Source organism: Carettochelys insculpta, chromosome 29 (assembly GCF_033958435.1).
Source record: "Carettochelys insculpta isolate YL-2023 chromosome 29, ASM3395843v1, whole genome shotgun sequence".
Taxonomy (NCBI): domain Eukaryota; kingdom Metazoa; phylum Chordata; order Testudines; family Carettochelyidae; genus Carettochelys; species Carettochelys insculpta.
The window spans coordinates 13455313-13481710 of NC_134165.1; the positions used below are offsets into that span (position 1 = coordinate 13455313).

At 59.9% G+C, this 26398-nt stretch overlaps 1 protein-coding gene across 1 annotated transcript; it reads right to left on the reverse strand.

Moving 5' to 3' along the window:
- Positions 1–9555: 9555 nt before the first annotated feature.
- On the reverse strand, positions 9556–26398 carry MARCHF9 (membrane associated ring-CH-type finger 9). The gene is made up of 4 exons (XM_074979929.1): positions 25437–26398; positions 16109–16264; positions 14129–14321; positions 9556–10452 (listed from the first exon to the last, which is right to left on the reverse strand). The coding sequence occupies exons 1-4, from the start codon at positions 25785–25787 to the stop codon at positions 10121–10123; spliced, it is 1032 nt and encodes a 343-aa protein (XP_074836030.1). The 5' UTR covers positions 25788–26398; the 3' UTR covers positions 9556–10120.

A 26398-nucleotide genomic window follows, 5' to 3' on the forward strand; every position in this document is an offset into this window, starting at 1 on the left:
CCCCCCAACCGGGAGCTCCTGGCTCATTGGCCCAGGGTCTGGGTTCTGTGCTGCCAATGGGCTATGCTGAGGCCTTGTCACCTACTAACTCATCAGTGCTCCCTGCTGAGTGAGCCTCACGTCTGATTGTGGATATGTGTGCGGGGAGGGGGGGGGGGAGGGAGGGCCTGGGAGCCACCACCCCGCGGCACCCCCCCCCCCAGCTCCACACTTTGTGACACCCCGTGACTGGGCTGGAAGAGCAGCACGCAGCCAGGCTGGAGGCCTGTCCTGGACCCTACCTCCCGCTATGGAGGACACCTCCCACCCCCCTCCCCCTGGTGGCTCTGTAGTGTGGCATCCTGGGGCTTCAGCTACTTGTGCTGCAGGGCCCGTGTTCGAATCCCTGGAGCAGCACCTCTCACAGGCTGAGCCCCATGGACAAGCAGCCCCCCCCCACCCCCCCCGCCCCCCCCAAGCAGTTTCACATACTCTGCTGGCAGCTGGAGGGTTAATTACTCTGCAGCACCTCTGATCCCTGTTGAAACATTCACATGCCCTGGGCTCCTCTGCCCTGGGCTCCCCCTGCCCTGCTGCCCCCCGTTAATGCCACACTGGGGGGGGGGGCAGCTGACGTCAGTAGCGTGGGACTCTGGACTGGCCGGGGCACACGCGGGAGCTGGGCCCGGACGCAGCCAGTCGCATGCGACACCAGCCCAGCCATGCATGGAGAAGCTGGTGGTTCCGGTGGACTTGGCTCCCTTGAGGGGGGCTTGGCAGGCCTGGTGCAGCCTTTCACCCGGTGCCAGGCCGAGGCTGGGCTTCTCGCTGCCTGAATTCATGGCAGCCCCATTGCGGGACAGCCCCTGGCTGGGGAGGGGGCCCTGGCCCAGCCACCCCCTGATGCAGGTCTCCCGAGGCAGGCGGGACCCAGTCCCTCCAGGCCAGGGGGATGCTGTCATTCCAGGTGCTGCCTGTAGGGGGAGCCACCCTGGGGTGGGGGGGAGCGGTGCAAATACAGGGCAGGTTGCCTGAGCCTGGAGCTGCCACTGGGGAGCCGGGACTGAGGAAGTCATGTTAACCCCTCCCCTGCCAAGGCATTTGGAGGGGCCTCAGGCTGGTGCCAGCTGGGAGCAGCCTCCAACCAGAGGCAGGGGAGTCCTTTCCCCTGAGCCGGGTAGCCCCCCCCCCCCCCGAGGTGCTGGCACATGTGAGCCCTCATCAGGCACCCCAAGGCGGGGCGGGGGGGGAGCGGGGGGGAGAGGGTTGGCACTGAGCTGTCCTGTCAGTAGCTGGGGGAGGGGAGGCTGCCCAGCTTCGCTGGGGGCTGATGGGGGAGCAGGCTGTTGGGGGGGGGGGGGGGGCGTGTCTTGGCCCAGCCAGGCCTTGCGCCTTGAAAGGAGCCATAGCCCAGGCTGGGGAGATTGTGGGGGTGGGGTGTGGCTGGAGAAGCCACTGAGCTCCCCCAGCCTTTGGCGCAGCCCCAGTGGAAGGCCCCTAATCAGACCCCCTCAGACTCAAGCAGTTGCCTTGAGCTAGGGCTATGCGCCGCCCCCCCCCCCCCAACCCCTGCAGGGCCCTTGCCTGCCCCTCAAATCCAGCCAGGCCAGCATGGAGGGGAAACCTCACAGGCCCCATTCCCTGCCTCTGCCCCCAAAGCCAGCCGTCCCCTACTCTGGGGCTAGATTAAAACAGATCCCCCACAGAAGGGAACTTCCCCTGCCCCCTTCTCAGCCTTTCCCCACTCCCAGAACCAGCCAGTCCCCTGCTCTGGGGCTAGCTCAGGCCCAGCGTCCCTGGAGGGGGCTGGCTGGCTGGCTCTGGGGTGGGGAAATGATCGGGGAGGGGCAGGGGGTGCTAGCAACATTCCCTCCGCCATGGGGGAACAGCCACACACACACACACGGGAGCCCACTGAGCATGCTGCGAGCTCCTGGGCATGGTTCTTTCCATGCACTGATTGATAAAGGCCATGGGCGGCCGCATCTCCTGGGCTGCGCCCCTCACCTCTCTCCTCTGGTTTGCTCAGCCGGGCAGCAGGTGGACAATCAGCAGGGGAGGCTGCGCTCTCAGGGTCACATGGCCTCTGCCTGGCTGGGGCCCTGTGCCCCAAAACCAGGTTTCTTGCCACCTGATGGGGCCAGAGGCAGCCCCAAGAGCCTGGTGCATCTGTCGGCCGGCTCAGGGGGGAGGCAGCCGAGATCTCTGAATGGGCCAAGGAAGGCCCAGTGCCTGCCCCACGCTGCCTCGTCCCCCATGCTGGGTAAGCAGCAGGTCACTGCGGCCCAGGGGTCGGTGTCTGCAAATCACTTCCCATGTCTGGGGTTTCGGGGACGAGAGTCGGAGGTTGGTGGGCATGGAGGGATGTCCCCCCCCCATGGTCACTAGAGGGTGTGGTGGCTTCAGCGCTGTTCCACAGCAAGGGATGGGCAGCATGGGGGTGCAGGGGGCCCCTGGGGGGGCTTGAAAGGGCTCTGATCAGCCACTGGATGCCCTCTGCACAAGCCAGCCAAGCCCCACAGTCTGGCCCAGACTGGAAAGGGCACACCCGGAGGGAGCACAGGGCCAACCTCCCAGCTTTCACCTGGGGCTGGAGTAGAGGTCGCACCCCCAGAGGAGCTCCTACCCCCCATCCCAGCCCCTGAGCTCCTGAGTCTGCCGCTGCCCTGCCCTGGGGCCAGATCAGAGCTGGCGCCACCTTGTGCGGAAAGGCCCCCCCCCCAGGCAGCCCCTTCTTCTTTACTGCCATGAGTGGGTCCCCTGGAGGTCCTGCACCTCACTGCCCTCTCTTTAGGCATCACGGGGATCTGGTTTGGAAACCCCCCTCCCCCCCAGCTGCTTCCACACAGTATGGTGAGCCCTGGCCAAGCGCAACACACCCCAGGCTCTGGCTCCCCTCTTGCTGTGGGGAGCTGGACACCCCCCTCCCCCACCCCTTCAACAGCCTCGACTTTAACACCTCCCCCACCCTGCACCCTGGGGCTTGGCCTGGCCCAGGGGGCCATGAAGCCAGCTGGCACCTCCCTTTGGGAGCTGAGATGGTGTGTGTGTTGTGTAGTGCCATGGGTGTGTCTTGAGGCCCTTAAGGAGCTGTCGTGTGGGTGTGGGTGTGGGTGTGCTGTGCTGTGCTGTGCTGTCTAGGGTTCCTGGAAAGGGTGCCATGATCATTGTGTTACACAGCTGGCTGTGTGGTGAGACCCTTGGAAGGGTGTTGCATGGTGCTGTGTATGTGTGCTATGCAGTTGTATAGCTGTGTGGGTGTGTTGAGGCCCAGGAGGGGGCACTGTGCAGCTCTGTGTGTGCTGTGAAGTTGTGTAGCTGTGTGTATACATTGAGGCCCTTGGGAGGGTATCGTGTAGTTGTGTGTGTGTGTGTGTGTGTGTGTGTGTTATGCAGGTGTATAACTGTGTGTGCTCACACAGGCCCTTGGGAGGGTGTTGTTGTAGCTGTGCGTGCGCATGTGTATTAGGCAGTTGTGTAGCTGTGTGCTATGGCCCTTCCAGAGCTGATGTGTAGTTGTGTGGGTGTCATGCAGTTGTGCCTGGGAGATGTAGTTGTGCAGCAGCCGGCTCAGCAGGGAGATGTCACAGGAGGCCCAGAACGCACCTCTGGGTGCCTGGCATGATGGGTGAGTGCAGAGGGCCAGGGGAAAGGGCCTGGAGCACTGGGGGTGAGTCTGGATCCAGGGCAGGCAGAGGATGATGGGTACCAGGCCCAGGGCAGGGGGTGGGCTCAGTGTTCTGGGCACACACAGAGGCAAGGGCAGGGATTTGCAAAGGAAACCCCCGGCTGACGATTGGCCCCTTCAGTTTGCATCATCGGGGGCTGAGCTTTGCTCCCAGCGTTCCCAGCTGAGAGCCTTGCACCAGCCGGGACGCTGGCACGCTTGGGTCCACCGAGGAAACCTTCGCCTTGGGGCAGTGAGTGAGAACCCGTCTCCCGCCCGGCGCAGGGAGAACAGGGCCAGGGAAGGAAGCTGCAAGCTATGCGGGGGAGCTGGAAACAATGCATGAGAATGGCTCCAGCCAAGTGATCCCCTGCCTTGGCTTCCAGATGGGTGCCTTGCACTGAAGCCCATTGCCACTGGGCCATGCCCACCTGCAGCATGTCTTGGGAGAACTGGAGCTTGCTGGACAGTGAGGGGCCTGCTGGGGGAGAGCCCAGGCCCCAGAACGAGAGGAAGAGCCGCCCACGCAGTGCCGTGGTGGGTACGAAGCACAAGCCCCCATCAGCCATCAAAAGAGCGGTCACCAGATACTAGGCCACTCCCACGCCCCAGAGGATAGTGCTGTGCCTGCTGAGGAGCCATGTGGCATGGATTCATTTGCATGTGGCCATGGTGCCCGTAGGCTGCCAAGAGCTGCGCCACCCAGCCACTCATCCCAGCTATGAAACTTACCAAGGGCACTCAGAATGCCCAGCCCCTCCTCAAGGAAGGCAGGAGTCATGGGAAGGGATGGGGCCATGGAGGTGGGAGGAGACCCCAGACGGCCAGACCTTCCAGTTCTCCTCCAGATGGCACCCAGAGGTGCTGCAATCCCGGGTTCTTTGCATGTTCTGTACCACCTTCTCAAGAACTCTCTCCTGGCTCAGGCTGGGTCACGGGCTGGCATTTCCAATGTCACCTGTCATAAGAACATAAGAACGGCCACACTGGGTCAGACCAAAGGTCCATCTAGCCCAGGATCTTGTCCTCCAACAGAGAGAGGCCAATGCCAGATGCACCATAGTGCATGTCCGGAGCAGGTAATCACCAAAGCGATCCCTCTTCTGTCATCCATTTCCAGTCTCTGACAGACAGAGGCGAGGGACACCACTCCTATCTATCCTGGCTAATAGTCATCAAAGGACCTGTCCTCCATGACTTTATCTAGTTCTTTTTAGAACCCTGTTAAAGTCTTGGTCTTCACAATGTACTCTGGCCAGGAGTTCCATAGCCCGACCGTGCGCTGCACGAAGAAAAACCTTCCTTTTGTTAGTTTTAAACCTGCTGCCCATTAATTTCATTTGGTGATGCCAAATGTCATGCCATGCCGGGTGATGCTATGAGGACATCCAGCCCCCCTCACCCTTGGCAAGTTGTTCCCACGGCCTTCATTCATTCATTCATTCAGGTTCCGGTTGGACATTGGCTGACATGGACTCTCAATCCTCTAGGGTCAGGAATTATTTCTAGCTGTTTCCTCAACAGCATGTGGTTGACCACTGTTGGAAGAGGAGTGTGAGCTAGCTGAGCTGTTAAGCCTCCATCCATCTGGGCAACTAAGTTCTTCCGCACAAGCCAAATGCAACGGCTCAGCCAGCAGATGTCTTCACACAGCCCCATCCATCCTAAATATTCCACAGAGTTATATACTCCAAGGCCTTAATGCACCATGGTGAGTATGTAACCCACCCTCCAGTCTGAGCAGGTCTGGCTTTAACATCCCACCACAGGATCATGTTATGTCTTGGTCTGCCCGATGACATCGGCCATTGGAAGCGATGCGGCACCACATGGCCACCATTGGGCTGGGAGCCGAAGGTCCGGCCGAGGGCGCAGAGATGCCTGGCTCCTGGCATCAGCTCCCCACCTCCTTCTCACTAGTTGGTTCCCCACTTGGTGCTGTAGCACATCCCAGCACTGGGATCCTCCACAGCTCCTGCAGAAACAGCCGTTCCCACCCCAGCTGTGTCCTCAAGGCAAGTCCCTCCTTCGTCCCAGTCCCCACTGGGCTCACCTGAGCTTGGAGAGTTCACACTGCAATTAAAAACTGTGCCAACTGATACAGGAGTTTGCAGACCCCAGGCTAAGGGGTTGTTTAATTGTGAGGCAGATCTTCCGGCTGAGGCTGGAGCTCAGGAGCTAGGAGGTCCTAACCTTGCAAGGTGGAAGTGTCCCCAGATGTCCCCACTGCAACATAGCAGCCACTTAAGCCTCAGCTGCAGACCGGATCAGCTGGTACCAGTCAGACACCCTCTCCCCACCGCTGCCCCTGACTCATCCTGGAGCGAACAGCCCTCAGCTCCAACGAGCAAGGATCCATTTCAGCACCATGGACAGAGCCAATACAGCCAGGCCTGGGATCAACGGCTTGATCCAAAAGGCCCAGTTATCCAAATCCACAGTGTTTCTCCCCTCCCACAATATTAGCGAACAAGATCCTAGTTTTTGTGGAAACGTCTCAATGTGTTTCTTACACATCAGCCTTGAATGGTGCCGGGGAGAAGCCCATACGTTGAAAGGCTGGATTTGGAAAGGCTGGGTCCTGTCTATCTGAGGCCATCGAAATCCAGAGAAGCGAGACTGGAAATGAACATGTATGGATGGGAAATAAAATACCCTCCTGCATGAGACGGCAACTAACATCCCTGCGAGGACCTTTAGGGGCAAGATCAAAATGAGGATTTGGGGGTTGTCAGCTCAGCCCCCTGAGGGACCCTCCTCCTGCCTGGCAGCTCTGGTAAAGTTTTTGGGACTGGCATGAGCTCCGGCAGAGCCCTCCTGGGGCAGGTGGCGAGGGCACAGTGGAGAACCAGGTACAGGGGATCTCAAAGCAGGGCCACAGCACTTACATCATTACTCCTACCACTAGCATCGCCTTTTCCAGGCTTTCTTTAAGACTCAGCTTTGGCCTCACCGAATTTCTCATGGGAGCCTCAAACAAACAGCAGAGAGGAGAGGAAAGGACACCACCACACGTTCATAAAGCCAGAAGGGACCATGATGACCAGGGTTCCCTCTAATTTTTTTCCGTCCATGCTTAGAATAAATTTTGTTCTGTGCACTGAGGCAGGTGTGGCTGTGTACCACCAATAGAAATACACGTTGCCGGCTGGGGGCACTCTGCTCATCAGCTGGGTGGCATTTGACTCTCTCCTGGGTGGCTGCTCCATTGCTCAGCTTACAGAGAACACTGACTACAACCGTTTACCTTGGCCTCCAACCTAATCCCTGGTTGGTCCATTGCCGAGGGACCAGACCCTACTGCAGAATCACTAGTGTTTCCCCCAACTCATTTGAAGGCTGAGATGTTCAAAGCTGGGTGGGGCGGGTACCTGTTGAAATGACTGGTGACCAGCCATCCAAAGCCCCTGATATCATCCTTAACATCTCATCCAACAAGTCTCCCATCCTGTCTTCCCTGCAGCAAGATCCTTCAGCAGCAGTGAGGAAGATTTTCCCCGCTGTTCAGTGCCATCCTTGTCGCCGGACCTTGCCAGTTTCTGCCATTAGTCCAATGTTCCTTGTGAAAGGTTCCATTTTTTGGTCTGCTTTACCGGGAGCGCCCCCCTGCAGCCGAGGGCACCGCATGCAGATCTTGTCTGGTTGTCTTCAGGGTTCTGAGGCTGGGATCTGGCTTGACCTGTCCAGGAGGGCATCCGTTCCTGTATTAGGCTTGTGGCCAGTTCACAGGGCCTGGGTCTTGCCCAGGTCTAGATTCAGCTCACCCTCAGAGCAGTCTGTCATGCTTCTGGTCTCCCAGCCAGCATATGAACCTGCCTGAGTCAAGCACTTGTGAGGAACTATCAGGACTTAGCCCAGCAGCTTCTTTTATACCAGGCTGCTGCGCCCTGATTGGCTGCTGCAGAAAGAACCGCTCCGTCCTGCAGGGAGGACCTCTCTTCTGCTCCTCTCAGTGGGATGAGGTGTGGCAAGGCCTCTTGCCTCATCAGGGGCACAAACCACCTCGTCACACGTGCCAAAAGTCAAAGGTGCCCATCACCCAACAGAGCTGCTGCAACTAGGATATGTTGGTTTTATGGCCACACATCTGACCACCTTCCACTGCCCTAATCAGGGCTGCCTCTAATTTCTTCCTTCCGTGGGCAGAATAAATTTTGTTCTGTGCACCACAGCATGTGCAGAGGTGCACCACCAGTAGAAACACCTGCTGCCCCGAATCTCTCCTGGGCAGCCTCCCAAGGGCTCGGCTGACGGGAACACTGGCTCTAATCCAAGGAAGCAGGTGCCCATTTTGCAGCTGTGCGGGGGGGAGGTTGCAGAGTGAGATCAAGTGAGCCTCCAACACCCCAAGCTTCAGGCTTGGAGCTGAGCGCATCAACCACTCAGATAAAGCGATTTTCTAAAGAGATCCAACCTCTCCCTACCACCACTCTGCCTCTGGCCATCCTGCCCCTCAGGGCTACAAAGGGAATGCTAGCTCCACTCCCCGGTTAAATGCCTCGATAAACAATGCACGGTTGCATATTTTTAGGGCTGAATTGGGAACTTGATCTTCTGGTTTGGCTGGGCACGGGAGACCCCCTGCGCTGGTCACAATCCATCTGGTGTGATCGGTGTCCCATAATCACTCCCGCTGGGCAGGCACTGAGAGCCTGGTCCATGTGATGGGTGAGCGCTGCGTGGGCTGGACGGTCGGTCACCCAAGGCCCACAGCCTGTTGAATCTGTTCAGCAAAGCACCGGGACCCTTGGCTCTCCCTCAATGGCTTCGTTAGGTCACAGAGGCACCAGTCATGGCACAGCAAGCCCTGCAGCCGCGCCCCCCCGCCCCAGCTGTGCAGGTCCATGGAAGGTGGCACAAATTGATTGAACCTGGCACAAGGAAGTAGACACCTCACTTGATCCACTCACACACACACACCCCAGCCTCTTCAGGGACTGCCACCATCCTGGCTGTATGCACCACGGCAGCATTTCCAACCTCTTCCTCCAGGCGCATCCCCAAGCAGTTGCATCCATCAGTCACTTTGCAAGACCTGAGCAAGAGGCAGTCAGTTTTCCAGGCTCATACGCAACCTGCACTGGAGTCTCAGGCAGCTAGGGCAGCAAACCCCCGGGCTTGCCCCTCCATCTGCTTCCATCTCTGGGGCTCCCACTTCCCAAAGCCCCAGGGGAAGGGGCCAGGTGAAAGCTGGTGTGGCATTTCCCAAATGCAAGTGCGGGGGGATTGCTCATGACAACCCCCCACATTCTTGGCTGCACACAGGGATCCTTTGAAGGCTCCGGTGGCGAGATCTTAAAACTCCTCCTGCTGCACAGCTCCTGGGCTGGGGCATTTAACCCCTGCAGCTCCAGCAAGCACCAGACTGGGGCAGAGCAAATGCCAGAGAAATGTGCCCCCACCACAAACCAGTGCCCTCCTGCAAATCCCACCAGTGACGCCTTCGAGACCATTGGCTTTTGACAGTAACGATCGCAACGCAGACAGTGCTCACGGGTGTCTAAGCCCCACACATGCTATCATGGCTTAACCTCATAACACCCTGTCAGGTAGGGCCAGGCCCTTACCCCATTATACAGAACTCTCGGACCCAGAGGTCAGCTGTACCAAAGACTCCACAAAAGCCAGGCTAGCGCTTTAACCACTGAATCATCCTTCCTCTATAGCTAGTATCCCAGTATTTCTTCTTAAGGGCAAGTCCTGGACAAACACAAGTCACCTTTCAGCAAAGGCTCCCCTTCTCCCATACCAATGCCTCCGCTTCCTGCGGGGGGAGCCCCTGTGGCATCTTCCCACCACCCACTACTTCTTCCATCCCGAGTGGCCGTCAGAGAAATCCCAGCTGGAAACCTTGTGGGTTTTAAAGAAAGCGAGAGAGAGAGAGATGGATTTGGAGTCAATCGTTTGCATATAAATGGTTCTTTACCCTCCCACAACAGGAGAGATGGGGAAAGGGGAGACAGATTCTCATGCATTAGATTCAAGAGGAAATGTACAGGTATCTTATTGCCGGATCCCGTTTTGCTTTAGAAATGTGTTTATTGCACCTTTTGGGGGGACGAGGCGTTCAGAACCTTTCCAGCCGGCTGGAGACTCGCCTCCGGAGGGGCAGAGAGTCGGGCCGGGGGGTGGGGAGCTGATTGGATTGGTGTTTGACCCACGATGAGGTAAGCACGTTCATTCCCGGCCCCCTGGATCAGGCGTCGCTGCGGGGAGCCGGCCGGCTTGATAACCATCTTCTCCCATCCCCGAAATCAGGGAAGGGTTGCAAGGGAAGCCAGCAGGAAGGGGCCAGCCCGGTCCCTTCCCACCCCCTGCAGGAATTTTCACATTGATGGGAGGTTAGCAGGGTGCAGGCCGGGGCAGGAGAGGGCAGGAGAACACTGGCGCCCTTCCCCAGCACGGAGGCCCTCCCCCCTGCAGGAGCGGCTCTCCGGAGCGTTCGTCGTGCCAGCCCCACGCCGCGCGATGGCGCTATACCGTCGTCACCCTCATGACCACCTCCCGGCCGGCGCCGGAGCTGCCGCGGTGCTCGTTTGGCCGCAGGTGGCTGAGGATGTGCAGGAGGGGGTAGCCACAGTGATGGTTCAAAATAGTCCTAACCCGCTGCCCCCGCCGGGGGTTCCTCTCGCTCCCAGCGGAGGGGTTCGTCCGTGAATTCCTGGCCCCGGCCTTGGCCGCTGCCCCGCCCACAGTCTCCTCCAGGTCCTTGGCCTTGTCATAGTTCAGCACTTTCCACTGTTGGTTCACTGCCTGCCACCGCTTAAATATTCGGTACACCGAGGAGCCCTCGTGGATGATGAGCCCTGGGGGAGAGAAGTCGGGGGAGAAGGTGAGACCCCCCTCCAATGGCGGCCGGCCAAGACTTGGAAATCACTCGCGCCAACGGGGCTCTGGAAGGGGTGCCAGGACTGGGCGCTACGGATGCCAGTCAGAATCGGCCCCTTCTTCCCCTCCACCTCCGTGGAACAAGGAGAAGTGCAGAGTCCTGCACCTGGGGCGGAAGAATCCCAAGCATTGTTATAGGCTGGGGACCGACTGGCGCAGCAGCAGTACGACGGAAAGGGACCTGGGGTTTATGGTGGATGAAAGGCTGGATATGAGTACACAGGGCGCCCTTGTAGCCAAGAAGGCTAACGGCATATTAGGGTGCATTAGGAGGAGAATTTGGAGCAGATCTAGAGAAGTGGTTGTTCCTCTCTATTCGGCACCGGTGAGGCCACATCTGGAATACTGTGTCCAGTTTTGGGCCCCCCAGTATGTGGATTTGCTGGAGCAGGTTGAGTGGAGGGCAACAAAAATGATTCAGGGGCTGGAGCACAAGACCTATGAGGAGAAGCTGAGGAATTTGGGCTTGTTTAGTTTACAGAAGAGAAGACTGAGGGGTGATTTAAGAGCAGCCTTCAACTTCCTGAAGGGGAGCTCTGAAGAGGAGGGTGAGAAGCTGTTCTCAGGGGTGTCAGACGGCAGAACAAGGAGCAATGGTCTGACGTTGCAAAGGGAGAGGTGCACGTTGGATATTAGGAAAAACTACTTCACCAGGCGGGTGGTGAAGCGCTGGAATGCGTTGCCGAGAGAGGTGGTGGATTCTCCACCCCTAGAGGTTTGTTAAATCCCGGCTTGACGCAGCCCTGCCTGGGACGACTCAGTGGGGGTTGATCCTGCTTTGGGCAGGGGCCTGGACTCCACGACCTCCTGAGGTCCCTTCCTGCCCTACGATTCTGTGATTCAGTGACCCCATGGGCTCATGGGGGAAGGGCTGGGGAGGCCAGATGTTGGCGGGAGGGAAGCTACTGAGGGGACCGGGCCCGTCACCACGGCGACTCACTCAAAGAGGCACAGGCCAGGCTCGGAAGTTGAGGGGTGCATTTTTGGACGGGGGGTGCATACTGCTCCCACGGCTGGAGTCCCTGTGCCTGAATGGGGTGTCAGGGGGTAGATGGGTGTGTGGGTACACAGACCTTCCCCCTGCCAGGCACACGAGCTCCAAGGTCCTGCCATCCCGCCAGGGCAGGCCGGTTCCCTGCGCCCTGGAAAGGCTCAGAACAGAGAGGCGGGGGGACGTCGGAGGGGGCTTTGGAGGGTCTCGGCGGCTCAGGAGCTCTGGGTCTGAGCCTGTTATCACGGCAGGCTGGCCTGTGATTGTAGGAGCACTGAGGCACTGTGTACTGGTCTGTTATTGCAGGGTCCCCCCTGGGTGGGTCTGCACAACGCTGCTTTGTTTACTGTAGGGTTGCTGTCTCCTGTTTTGCTGGCAGCAGCAGGCCACGCTCAGAGGTTCTGCAGCCCCCCACGCCCCCCCCGGCAGCCCCCCAGAGGCGGGAGAAGTGTCAAGTGTGTGGAGTGCACGGTGGTCCAGGGGAAACGAGCGCCCCCTTATGGGCTGATTCTCCCTTGCCCTGCACGCTGCGCAGCCTTTCCCACCGCGGCCACCTCCCTGCAGCCTGATGGCAGTTTACATCTGCCGTGCCCCAGCCTGCAGGACCAGGGCAATGGAGAAACAGGCCCTGGCTCGGGAGGCTGCAGATGCGCATCCTTCAGACTGAGGACGTGGCTCTGTGCCTCAGTTTCCCCTGCCACCCACCACCTCCATAGACTGTAAGTTCTCTGACTCAGGGATACTCTCGCGCCACATGTACGTACAGCAGCCAGCAGAGTGGGGCCCCCAATAGTCTCAGCCGGGGCCCACAGACATTAACGGCAATATAAACAACTAACCCCCTCAGCATGGGCTGATTAATCATTGTTATTTTTACTTCTCCCTATTAATTATGCTGTTAAGCATTTTATCATAATATTACCAAAATTTAAGTATTCTTTCATTACAATTATTTTACTAGTGGGTCATGCCAGAGAGTTATGATGAGAATTCCCTTGTAAAAATATAACTGACATTGTACCCATTTATTATTTTAGCTTATTACTTACAAACGGAGCTATTCGTTATTTTAATATTAGATTATTGCAATACAATTATTGCTATTATCTATGACTATTGTACTAGACTCTCAGCCATCGTCATCGTTGATTAATTACACTAGTTAATGACTTTATATTAGTAAACTGTAACCATTGCATTTTTATGATTTTCTACTCATTAGCCTACCTTGTCATTCTATTTAATAATAATTATTCACTGTAATCATCACCTTTTATTATTTTCTATTATTCTTCTACCTTGTTAGGGAATCTAGTAACAATTATTCCCGATTCTGTCAGGATCTGTTCCTGTAAACTGCTCGTGCTTGGGGAAAGACTGAACACTTCGGAACTTTTCGAAGCAGCATTTCCTGTTTCGCTCTCGCCAGACACTGCCTGTTTGCTGGGATTCGTGCCTCCTGCATTTCCTAACTCAGGGACAGGTTGCATCTGCTTTGATTGGCACCCTCTGGACCTGACTGCTCCTGAACTAGGGAATTTGCTGGATGAAGGGAGGTCCCCCTGCTCCAGCCACCCAGTCTGCCGCCCCTCTGTGATGCTAACTCGTCTTTATTCCCCCAGACCTCCAGCTCCAGGCTGCCCTTACCTCCTGCCAGGAGCTGGCTTCTCCTGGGCTGACACTGGCCCGGCCACCTCAGGCAGCCAGCCCTGGAGGCTGGCTCCAGCCCTGGCCAGACTGCTAGACATGGCCCTGGCCCCGTGAGTGCCGGCTCTGGATGGTCATGGCGCTGTGGGTGCCAACTCCACCCTGACCAGGCTGCTGGCGCGGCCTCAGACCAGCGGGCGCTGTTGGTGAGGCAGAGGCCAGCTCCAGCTGCGGCTGGGGTGCCAGACACTGCCCCAGCCCTGTAGGCAGCCCCAGCATGGTCCTGGCCCTGGGGGCCCTGGGTGCAGCCCCAGCCCCAGGGAAGCTGGCTCTAGTCGGCTGTAGCATCTGGCCAGGAACACAAGCCCTGCCGGGCTCCCTCGCCCAAGGCATCCAGGCTCCCCCTACAACCCTCCCAACCCTGCCAGACCATAGATATTGCCAACTCCAACCAGGCCCGTCTCCATTTGATTTGTTTTTAAATAACAAGGGTCCCAGCAACCAGGTGGGACTTTGTTGCCACTGACACCTGCCTGGCTTCTTGGTTGTATGCTACTAGTCTCTCGAGATCCCAGTCCCAACCCCGTTCTGCTAGGAGCTGTACGTACAAGAGCCAGCCCCTGCCCTGATGAGCTTACAGTCTTATGGAGAAGAAGTGGGGAAACTGAGGCACAGAGCCAGGAAGTGACTTGCCCAAGGTTACCCAGCAAAGCAGTGGCAGAGTCAGGTACTGAGTGAGGTTCGCCTGAGTCTCAGACGAGTGCTCTGTCTATGGAGCCACACTGCCAAACCCAGCCTGGTGCAGCACCGTGGTCTGGGTGTCGCTAAGGACTGACTGTCCTGGGCCCCACCCTCTTTCCCACAGGCCCCGCCCCTCCACCACAGGCCCCGCCCCTTTCCCCTTGATCGCGCCCGCCCCAGAGGCCCGCGATGGCTGTTGGCTCCACTGCTCTCACCTATGCAGACGATGTCCATGAAGCCGTACATGCCGTAGCAGATCTGGAAGAGCAGGTCCTGCCGCTGCCACTTGGCCGAAGGGCTGAGGGACGACCAGATGAGCCAGGAGATGCTGGCGATGAGAAAGAGGGAGCCCAGGATGATGGCGGCGATCTGCACCTTCTCGATGACCGTCAGGGAAATCGCCTGCCACTGCAAGGGAAGAAGGCGCCAGGAGGGATTACACCAGGGCCGGGATGCTATGGGGGCATCACAGAAGGCTGGGCACGGCACGGGGGTGGGAACCAAAGCAGCCTAAGGACGTGGGGGATGGAAGAATGGGAGCTGGGGACTGTGGGCTACAGAGACACCTCCAGGGGCTGGGGGGCCAGTGGGTGGCAGTGTGGAATGGGGTACCCGGGGTCCCTAAGCACCGCGCCTCACCCGCAGGCAGGAATGACTCTCGCTCAGCAGGTAGAATGGGAAGTCGACAGAGACACGGCGCGGTGCAGTGATGTCAGTACAGCCGGCAGAGACAGTCATTCCAACCCGTCTTGGGGAGAGGAGCCCAGGGGTGCCCCAGCTGGGGTCCAGCCTCCCTTCAGCCCTGGCTGGCTGCCTTCCCACTCCCTCTCCCCCCAGTGTCCAACAGCCGCCTCCCATTCAAACCCCAGCTGGGCTCCTCCCTGCTCTTGGTCCAGGGCAGAGGTGTTACCTGCCAGCTTAGGTTACAGCCCCAGGGGGTCACCCCCAGCCGCTGTGAGCTGCTCTGCCCGTCACACACACACACACACACACACACCCAGCCTGACTCTCACACACGCACCCCCCACCCCATCACACAGCAGCACACTGGGAACGACAGCCACTGACGGCCAAGGGCGGGATGGTCGCCTGCAGCCGGCAGCGTATTTCTACTGGTGGTGCACACTGGCACACGCCTGGGTGCGCATAAGAAAATTTATTCTGCCCCAGATGGAATACATCAGAGGGAACCCTGTGGGGGGGAGGGGGAAGCTGCTATGCACCCTGAAAGGGGTGGAGTCTTGGGCGGAAGGGTCGGGGCTAAGGACAGTCAGCCCTTAGTGTGGTCCAGAGCATAGCACTGGCGTCTCCCCGCTCCCAGCCCTCAGGACGGCATGGTAGAAAGATCGATCACGCCAGGCCCCTGAGCAATTACCCCCCTGCTCTGTCTCCGCAGTTGATGGGCCTGCCGTCGGACCAGAGACAACAAGGGATCTGGGGGCTGCAGGGAGCTGGGGCTGCAGTGAGGGGAGGGAATCTCAGCCGTTAGGGACCTGGGGAAGGCAAGCCGCTGCCAATGCATGTGGGAGATGAAAGATACTCCAGAAAGATGTGGAGAAATCGGAGAAGGTCCAGAGAAGAGCAACAAGAACGATTAAAGGTCTTAAAAAACAGGACCTGCAAGAGACGACTAAAAGAACTGGGTTTGTTCAGTTTGGAAAAAAGACGACCAAGAGGGGACATGAGAACAACTTTCAAGTACCTAAAAAGTTGTTAAAAGGAGGAGAGAGAGAAGCTATTCTCAACCTCTGAGGACAGGACAAGGAGCAATGGGCTTCAACTGCAGCCCAGGAGGTTGCGGTTGGACATTAGGAATTTCCTAGCTGTCAGGGCGATTAGGCGCAGGGATAAATTGCCTGGGGAGGCTGAGGAATCTCCAGTGCTGGAGAAAACTGAGAGCAGGTTGGAAAAACACCTGACCGGGGTGATGTAGATGGTGGCTGGCCCTGCCGTAAGGGCAGGGGACCGGACTCGAGGATGGAGGGGGCTGAGAGGCACCCACAGAGCTGTAAGAGAGGTCTGTACCTCTGGGTCAGGGTGTGCACACATGGCAGAGCATGGGCTTTGTCTGCTTTACCCGTGTGCCAGCCGGTGCGCCTGGGCGTGTTGATCTGTGTGCGCGTCAGAGCATGTGCCGCCCACGTTTCGGCAGACACGGCTCCGTGGGCCATCCTGCCGGGCTTCCCCCGACTCACCTGCAGGGGGTTCTTTGTGCTGATGGCTAACACCTGGTATTTGAAGTAGCACAGCTCGCAGCTCCAGGAACCCCTCTCGCTGATCCAGCGAATCAGGCAGGGCTGATGCGTGCACCGGACAGACCCGTCGCAGCGGCACGGACTCAGCAGCTCCCCCTGGGAAGGAAACAGGCCCTGAGGTTAGGAGCTGGCAGGCTGCCGGGGGAAGGCTGCAGCCTGTGACACCCCCAGCCCGGCCACCGGCCGAGCAGCTCAGGCCATCCAGCCCTACGAGCCAATGCCCTCCACATGGACACCGGGCAGTGCCAGCCAGAACCTAGGAAGAGCCACGCTCCATTAGGCTGCTAACATTTTAACAGTGGTTTCTTAGCCTCAGCGGCTTAATGCGCTGATGGGGGCAGCAATTAGCATAAATATTTCATGCCTCCTGACAAGAAGCACTAACCACGCATCATGGAGACTCCCGGCCAGAGGAGCGTGGGCAATTCCCGTCAGCGGGGGTCACAGCCCTGCCCCGCCCCGTCCTGCCCAACACGGGGCTAGCCAACAGCTTTACAGCAACAGCAAACCAGTGCTTAGATACCACGGAGGTGGCATGACAGACAGACAGATCAGGTGTGTGGGAGGCATGGATGGATGGATAGACAGATAGGGTGTGTGGAGATAGATGAATAGATAGATAGTACGGGGATGGATGGATGGATAGATAGATAAATACACAGACAGAAGAGGTGTGTGGGGATGGACGGATGGGGTGTGTGGGGATGGACGGATGGGTAGGTAGCTTGTACAGGGATGGATAATGAGGGAGTTTCACCCTGCCCATCTCTGTCTCTCCCTGAGCCAGTGCCCAGAGGGTCAGGGTGAAGCCCCTACAACGTCACTCCCGGCCCCATCCAGTTCTGCCAAAGTTCTTTTTTCCCCATCTGTCCCTTTTGGGTCCAATATCCCGGCCGGCCCCTCCCGCGCCATGTGGGGTGGGGGGTGAGCGGCGTGATGGTGCCCCCAGGATCCCACCCCAGCTCCACACATCGGACTGCAGACGCTGGCCCCCGTGGGAGCTCCAGAGGCTGGGCCGACGGTGGGACCGGCCCCAGCTCTGCAGGGCGGAGAGGGACCTGTGCTGGCTGTGCCAGGAAACGGAGAGGACAAGTCCCACTTCTGAGGAGCTTCCCCAGGGGCTCTTCCACATGCTGGCAGCTGCCTTGAGCACCAGCACGGATGGAACCCTGGGCTCTGCCCTTGCCGGGTAGCGGGAACCCCTTGGCTTTTCCTTCCCACGCTTGGCAGCTAGTAACAGACAGACCCGGTCAGCAGCTCTGCCTTCTCCCTGCTGCCCTCCCGTCCCCACCAGCAGCCCCCTCTTGCCCCCTCTGCCTCCCCTAATTAGCTTCTTTGCTTTTGTGCCATTTCAGCAGACTCTCTGCTCAAGGCTATGCCCCCCACCCCTACTCCCCTGCACCAGGGAACCAGCCCTGGGCACACTGGCTGCACAGCAGGGCCAGGTGTGATTGGTAAAGGGCAACGCTCCTCAGCTCGAATGCCCGACGCCTGCAGCAGGGACAGAGCACGCTGAGTGCCCTCCAGGGCTGATGGCCCTTCCCCGATGGACAGGATAATCCAGGGATGTGCAGTCCCCTCCCCAGCATGGGGGACCCAGAGCTGGCAGGACTGGAGTCATTGTCCCCACCCTCAGCCTCAGCCAGGCCCCCAGACCGAGCTGCCCGGGGTGCTGCAGTCTGTGTGGCACAGTGCCGGCTGGGTGAACCTGGCTTGGCCCAGGCCGCAGAGGTTGGGGACAGACCCACAGACAGCAGACAGCCCAGCGGGGCCTCAGTCACTGCAACAGCTAGAGGGGTCACTGGCCCCCCAGAGCCTGAAAACAGAAACGCAAGCGCAGGGACCGGCTGCACAGCTGCTGTACTTACATGGAGTGTCCTGGACAGAACCGCGAGTCTGTCTGTCTGTCTGTCTAGTTGCCTGGAACGTCCTGGATGGAACTGTCTGTCCATCTAGTCACATGGGGCGTCCGGGATAGAGCTGTCTGTCTGTCTGTCTGTCCGTCTGGTCACATAGGGCATCTGGGATAGAGCTGTGTGTCTGTCTGTCTGTCTGTCCGTCTAGTCACATGGGGCGTCCGGGATAGAGCTGTCTGTCTGTCTGTCTGTCCGTCTGGTCACATAGGGCGTCTGGGATAGAGCTGTGTGTCTGTCTGTCTGTCTGTCCGTCTAGTCACATAGGGCGTCTGGGATAGAGCTCTGTGTCTGTCTGTCTGTCTGTCCGTCTAGTCACATGGGGCGTCTGGGATAGAGCTCTGTGTGGGTATATGCACATGTGCATTCATGCGTGTTGTTACACATCACATCATGGATGGCACCGTGTGTGCGTGTGCGTGTGCGCGTGTACGTGTGTGCGCGCTCATGCCCATGACCACCTGGATGTCTGCACCCCTCTGGACATCTTTCAGGGATGTGCACGTCAGCCGCCTTCTCCAACTCCCCTCTGCCCGGGGGCAGCCCGTGCCAGGACCATGCAGCTGGAAGGGTGGAGGTGGCAGGGACACCAGGCCCCCTCCAGGGTCCTCTCCCCGCCAGCCCTGTGCCATCCGGCAGAGGACACACACGCTGAGCTCACCGCACAGTGGCTCCTGCTCTGTCACTTTCACAGCTGGCTGACCCCACACAGGCACCAGCATCCCACCCGCCCACCAGCCTGGCTGGATGCAAAGAACAGGCCCAACAAGGGCAGGGGGGATTTGCCTCCCTCCCCACCAGGCTGGCCCACACCAGTCCCTGGCACTGATCACTGGGGCCTGCTCCAGCTGCCCCATCTAGTGTCTAAGTCTCTTGGGTCCCTTCTCCCCAGCAGGCCTTTAATCCTGGCTCTCTAGAGACACCTCCTGCCAAAACTGCATGATCCCCTGCAGATTCCAGCCAGGGGTTTACCCACTTCATCTACCAGGCAGTGGAGAGGCACCTACAGCTTCCTCCCCTGCCCCAAGGCAGCTTCGGAGGCTGCAAACCGCACAGCTGCTTTTGAGGCTGGATTCTCAGCATGGCTCAAAGGGCCTTTAGGAGGGAGACAACAGCCTGGCTGGCCCCACAGCTGGCTTGAGGGCTCTGTTCATGCATACCACACTCCAGCCCCTGGCATGGGGGTGGTTGTGAGCCATAGCTGGAGCGCATTGCACTCTGGGTATTCGTGGCTCTCTGGGGCTGGGGGCAGCAGAGCACAAATAAGAGCAGCCTTTAGGCTGCTCCAGCTTGTATGGAGTGCAAGGCCTGAATACAGAGTGAGGGCTTCCTTGGCCAGCACAGGTAGCTTTGGGAAAGTGTATTTTGTAGAACTAAGGGACATTTTATTTTTGCCCATGGTGTGACAGGCAAGATGATCTCTTTCACAATGGCCACCCTTCCCCTGGGTTCCCAGCCCTCGCCCCCTGTAGCTGGCTCAGCTCCATGCAGGGCAAGAGGAGATGGCAGCCTGTTTGCAAGAGGGCAGTTCTTGGGGGAGTTCACCGGCGGTGAATGCAGAAATGAAAACCAGCAGCCCCTCAAGAATGGAGTCGGTGCCCAGCAGGTTTAGGCCCTGGGGAGTTTGGACGGGCAGCACCGGTCTCTTGTTAAGGCCACATGGGACAAACAAAATGGTTTGCACTGACGTTGTCCATTAACGAACGCCCGCGCCAATGTCCTGACCCACTGCAGGTCTGCTCTGGGCTCGAGGGGAGTGAGGGGGTTCGGGGTCAGAGTTGCCAAGTTTGGCATATGGGCTGAGCCTGTTTTTAGCTGAGAGCTAATCAGGGGCCGGGGAATCCCTGGAGAAGAGTGATGCATCGCCCCCTCCCTCCATGGGAACGATGGAGACCCCCACCACACGGAGAACGTGTCTGAGCGACTCCCACACCTCAGCCAAGAGTCCCAGGCCAGGACTGGGGTTCTAGGCACTACTGCAATACACACAATAAATAGCATTCAGACCTGAGATCAACAGGGCGCTGGGCCAGAACGGGGGTTCTAGGTATTACTGTAATACACTTAATAAACACCATACAGCACCAAGCCTGAATGGATCCTGGGCCAGGCCTGGGGCTAAAGGCACTACCATAATACACACAATAAACAGCATACAGAGCTGAGATCAACAGCGTCCTGGGCCAGGAATGGGGTTCTAGACGTTACCATAATAGTCCTAATAAATAACATAATGGGCTGCTGGGCCAGGACTGGGGCTCTAAGCACTGCCATAGTACAGCGAAGCTGCACACATCGATATCTTAGAAAAGTGCCTGTGTCTGTCAGTCTGTCTGTGAGCCCACTTGGTGTGCATCCTCCTCTCGTTTCAACTTAAAGCCGGGTCAGGGTGTGGTTGTCCCAGGGAAAGGGGACGCGCCTGGAATCCCACTCTTTTCCACAACACGGAAAGGGGCAGAGAGGAGGGACACCGAACAGCAGAGACACCAACGGGGGCAGTGAGCCGGAGGGAGGGTGCCGGCACACCAGGAAGGGAGTGGCCAGCTGGGGATGGGGCTTGCCATGTGGCCAGCCAGGAGCCCAGGTAAGTGGCCTCTCCGCCCCAAACCCCTCCTCCCTGACCCTCGGCCGCAGCGGTGCACAGGAGAGGGAAACCCCACCAACCTCACCTCTGTGTCACCCCACCCATGCCCACAGGAGCACCACTGGGTCAAGCAGCATAGCCCTGGTCCCCCCCGCCCACAAGCACTGCCAAGATGCCCGGTATGGCTGTGCCTGGCCAGCCTGGGTGCCCCACGCCCCTGAGTTTGGCCGGGCAGCTGTCAGGACCACCTACATGCCTCCCCCTCCTCCCCAGGTCAGGCCTAGGAAGTGCATGAGGGCGGCCTCCATGCCCCCCCACCAGCACACAGTAAGTGCCTCCTGGTCACATGCGCTGCCCAGAGGTCAGGGACTGGGTAGGATTATTTATTCGCACTCTGGTGACAGCCCTTGGACCCATCCTGCCAGGCGCTGGGCAGACCCAGAGCGAGAGGCTGTCTCTGTGCCCTAGAGCTCGCAGCAGCCAGAGCAGGCAGGCAAAGGGCTGTAACACACCCCAGCAGGATGGGGGTCCACACAAGAGGCTACACATGCTGGGATTCAGGCTTAGGAGCTGAAGCACGAACATGTGAGCCAGGACTCCTGGGTTCTTGCCTCACCTCCGGGAAAAGCGTGGGAGCTAGCAGTAAGAGCAGGGGGCTAGGAGCCAGGACTCCTGAGTTCTCTCCCCAGCTCTGGGAAATGGGGGATTGTAATTAGAGCTGGGGGGCTGGGAACCAGGACTCCTGGGTTCTCTCCCCAGCTCTGGGAAAGGAGTGGGGGCTAGTGAAAGAAGAAAGAGCAGGGGGCTGGGATCCAGGACTCCAGGAGATTAATTTCCTAGCCAGTAGGACCAGTGGCTGGAGGCCAGTCCATCTCCGAGTTCTGGCAAAGCCTGTGGCCACTCTGAACATTAGGCCATGCTGCCTGGCCACCCACGGAGCCCGTGTGAAGCTGGAGAACGTCTCATCTGATACCTGGAGCCACGACAGGGCTCCAATTAAAGTGCCATTTCAACAGGCACCTGGCTGGGCTGATGACTCACTCCCTGCCCAGGCTTTGTCCACTATGGACAGCTGGGGAGGGGCCCCCTGGGCTCCCCCACTCCCTTAGGCCCTGGCCAGAACCACCTTCTGTGGCCTGGGGCTGCTCCCTTTTCTGCAGCCTCCTCCTAGCGCAGCCCCCCATTTCACCGAGGGGGAAACCGAGTCGCAGCGCTGGGCGGGGACTCGCCATATGCTGGGGGCTGAGCAGCCACACCTGTTAGTAGTTACCCCACAGGCTGGTAGGTGCCAGGCAGGGGGTGGGGGGAGCATTGGCAGTGCCCTCAGGTGGCATCTCTCTATGTAATCTAATTTCCAGCATGAGCTGCCAGGGAAGGCCAGGGGCAGCCTCTCCACTCCCAGGAGGTGGGCACAGGCACACGGCTGGTGTGGCGAGAGGTAAACCCCAGAGCCAACTGGCTTCCACTGTGCCTGGAGCAGCCTTTGCCCTTGCAGAGCCCCGGTGGCTTCCTGCAAGCCCTACTTCCCCCACCCGGCGGAGGGACCAGCCCCCCGGTTCCTGGCACTATGGGCAGCCCAGCCCCAGGCCTGGGGGGCTGGAGGGGAGGTAAAGAAGAGGGAAGTGGCCCCGTGATAACAAGACCCACCGTGGGTGCAAGCGCAGGCGGACGAGTGGTTCCCTGGGGGTCTGTTGTGTGTCCCAGCCCACATGAGCCAGGATGGCAGGCGGGTGGGAGGGGGCGTCCCAGCCTGGCACGCGACCCGCCAATCCCCATGGCTGTAGGCAGCCCAGAGGTGATTGCCGAAGACAGCTATGGGGGAGGAATTAACCTGGCTCGGTTTGGAGACACTCGGGGGATAACCCCACCCCATCCCACTGCCTGGACTGTCACCCCCCCAGCCAGAGTGAGCCCCTTTGATCGGGGTTAAGAGCCGGGGCCCACAGCATGAAGGCGACTCCTAATCCTGTCTCCTAAGGAGGCCAGAAATGCCACCTGGCCGGGTGCAGAGAAGTGGGTCTCCAGGCTGGGGGGCAGGGGCCCTGGCATGTGACACTGGCCCCTTCACAGCCCCGATTGGCCCATCCAGGCCAGGGACGTGGCTTTTCTGCTTCTTAAGCTGCAAGCTAGGAAGCCCTGTGGCACGACAGGCTGGCCTGGAGATGCAGCGGCTTGTGGCTGGAAGGGGGTCAGCCCTGTGCAGGGAGTGGGGAGCAAAGGGCCATGCCAGCTGGGCGGCCCAGCGAGGCCTTGGGCTCTGCGCCACGTCAGGGTCACCCCTGGCTGTACATTCGCTCATGGTGAGTGACCTGCCCCGGGTGCCAAGGAAGCCGTCAGCGATCTGTCCCTGCAGCATGCCAGGTGGCCTGGGAAGCAGCCGCAGGGGTGGGCCCACCTGCCTACGGCCCAGGCGGAGAACGGGAACCAACGCTGATCCTTGCAGCGTACCAACCCGGCTTGTGTGGCTCGTGCTCACCGCGTGACGCAGGGAGAAGCCGCCGGGGTCCAAAGAGCCACAGGCACGGAAGAGCGCACCAACACGCGTGTGCCTGGGCATCCATCCGTGTACACGTCTCCATCCACGGGAGCACACGGCCAGTCCCACGTGCAAGCTCACACGCACACACCCATGTGCTTGCGTAGGCCCAGGGGGCCACACCTACCCCGTGTCCCCACCAGAGATATGATCCCACCTAACACGCTTGCACGTTCACCTGGGGCGTTGACCTTCCCCCACGACACCGATCGGCTAGGAGAGAGTTACGGGTGCTTTGGCTTCAAACAGGCCTGGTCAATATCCCACATACCCCCTCCAAGCTCCCCAGTGAAAACCCTAAATCACGTCAGCCAAGATCCTCAGGGCCACGTTCCCACGTCCATCCCCGCTTCAGAGCCACAGGGCTTCAAACGCCCCACGGACTTCCCCAGGGTGAGGCTCTCCAAAGATCCAGCTGAAAATATCTCACCCTGCCCCTCCAGAAGAGGGAGAGGAGGACAATCACCCCCACGGGTCCCCAGCCCTCTCTGCCCCTTTAACCTGCCCAGCTCCAGCCAGGGGCCGTGGCCCTCCTGCCTCGCCCTGACCATGCCTTGGTGGTTCCTAGAAAGACCTCGCTCCTTCCATGACACCGCAGCCCAGGCCTGTTCAAATCCAGGAGTCCTCCTTCCCCAGCAGGGGATCCAGCAGGACCAGGACCACAAGCTTGGGCTGCACAAGGTTTCCAAGCCAGGGAGTTGGGAGCAGTGAGCACGGCGGCCAGCTGCTCTCGAAGGGGGAGGATTAATTAACATTTCCCAAATCCCAGCATACATATCCGGCTTCCTCCAGCGCAGGCAGGCCGGTGCCGGCTGGACGTGGGTCCAACAGGTGGGGATGGAGGGAGCGAGCTGTCCGCCCCACGGTCCAAAGGAGGGACACCCCCATCAGCTTGGTATGGTGAGTTCAGTGCCAAACTGGGCACCCGCCTTGCGTACGGTCACACCTGGCTCTGAAATGCAACCAACACTTCCTCTCTGCATGCCTTCCAGCCACCACAGCTTACACTCCTCCAGCCCCCCAGCTGGTGCCCCTCTGGCCTGGGTGGCAGGAGATCATTAGTTAAGAGGTCAAACACTGAGTTTAATGGGTTAACCAATTAAACGGGGGTGGGGGATGGTCGCAGGGAGAGCCCCCACCTGCAGTGCTCCCAGGCCTGGCCTACTGTGTAGGAGGGCTGCTCCGTGGGGCCATGTGGGGCTGAAGCAGCGGCAGGGGGAGTTGCTCCAGCCCTACTGGTTATCCATAACCAGGCTTACTGGTTAACCTGTTGGGCCTAAGTATTACTCACATGGGAAAACCACCCGGTGCCTGCGGTGAACTGGAGAGTCCACAGTGCCCAATCAGACCACCTTGGCATGGGCCTTGGCATGTCAGAGTGGGGCCAGAACAACTCAATGACCCAGAATAAGCCTGGCCCCCTTGCCATGATGCCCAGACCTGGCACCGCCTGGCACAGAGATGCTGTCACCTTTGACATGATGCCCAGACTTGGCACTGCCTTGCCCATGGATCTGGCACTGCTTGGCACACGGACCGTGTCACCCTCGCCAGGATGCCCAGACCTGGCACTGCCTGGCACACAACCGCTGGGCTCTGCTAACCCTTTGTCCACTGGCATTCTCGCCACTTGGCATCTGACTGACCCCTGTTCCAGCTTTATGTTCACACCTCCTCCTACACATTTTTATCTCCACTCTGGCTCACACCCTGGCACACTTCTGATAGCCGGCCACAGCCCAGCCCCGCCTGGCACCTTCACTCCCTAGCATTCCTTTGCACGCTGACCTGCTGGTCACACTCACCATCGGGCAGCTGGGGCATCCTCCCCCCACCATGCCCTCCATCCTGCCTGCCCTTCCCCGAGGAATCCCTCAGCAGCGCCAGCACCTCCACCCAGGATCGCTGCCTGGTACCTATCACCCTGGTACCCCTCAAAGTAGTAACTCTCCAGGCACCCACAATCTTAGTAAACCACCTGGTACCCTGTATCCCTAGTAACCCGTGGCAACCCTCACCCCTTGTAACCTCCTGGTACCCTGTATCCCTGGTAACCCCTGGCAACCCTCACCCCTAATAACCTCCTGGTACCCTGGTAACCCTCAACCCTAGTAACCTCCTGGTACCCCGCCCCCTAGTGACCCCCGTGGCATCTCTCCCTCCCAGTCACCCCAACACCCCTTACCCCTAGTAACCCCGGTACCCCTCCCCGCAGCCCGCGAACCGCCCGCTGACCTGCTCGGGCCCCTGGAAGCAGATCCGGCACTGCGGGGTCCTCATGCCGCTGTCCAGGCTGCTGCTGCGCGACACGGTGTCCAGCGCCCCCCCGGCTCCGGGCTGCAGGGGCGGCTGGCCGGGGGGCTGCGGCCGGGGCTCCTTCTCCTCCAAAGCCAGGCTGCGGGGCCGGGGCTCGCCCCCCGCCCCGTAGTACTCAGCCTCGTCGTCCTGGCGGGCCGAGCAGCCGGCGAAGGGGGGCCAGCCGCAGCCGCTGCCCCCCGCGCCCCCGGGCTCCGGCCGGCCCCGCCGCATCAGCACCAGCAGCTTCAGCTCGTTCAAGAACATGCGGATCCGGTACTTGAACATCATTTACTCCCGGCCCGGCGGCGGCGGCGGCGGCGCCTCGGGGAGCTGGGGCGGGGCGGGGTGGGGGTCCCGGGAGGGGGACCCCTTAGCTCTGGCCCGCCGCAGCGGGGCCACGGGGGGCGGCCGCCAGGGGGCACATCGCCGGGCGCAGGGGGCCCCGGCTGCTCTGCTAAGGCCCGGCCGGAGCTGGGGCCCCGCCGCAGCCCGCCTCCTGCTGCATCCCCCGGGGCTCGCTCAGCGGCCGGGGCCACCCCCCCGGCGGGGCTCAAACCCGGGCCCCCCTCGGCGCCTCCTCCCCTCGGCCCGCCGCCTCCTTTGTCTGCATCTCCGCCGCTCCGGGCCGGGGCTCAGCCGCCGAGCCGCGGGGCCCGGAGGAGCCGGATCCTGCCCCCGCGGGCTGCCAGCCCCGCGCCCGGCCGAGGCGCGCCGTGCGCCGCGCGTAGCGTCTCTCCAAAGGCGCCGCTCCGCGCCCTGGGCGCAACAGGGGCCGCGGCCGCCGCCTGGCGGGGTGAGAGCGCCCCCTCTGCGCGCTGCCCCCCCAGCCAGCGCCGGGGACGGGCTAGGGCCAGGGGCTGGCCGCGGCCGGGGCTGGGGCTGGCGGCGGCTCGGCAGAA

Bases quoted from the DNA above. Each gene is read 5' to 3' on its own strand.
- MARCHF9 (XM_074979929.1), bottom strand. From the start codon at position 25,787: ATGATGTTCAAGTACCGGATCCGCATGTTCTTGAACGAGCTGAAGCTG. The intron at 16,265-25,436 runs GTCAGCGGGCGG...TTTCCTTCCCAG, and splicing joins GCTTCCAGGGGCCCGAGCAG to GGGGAGCTGCTGAGTCCGTG. The intron at 10,453-14,128 runs GTGAGAGCAGTG...TCTCTCCCCCAG, and splicing joins CATGGACATCGTCTGCATAG to GGCTCATCATCCACGAGGGC.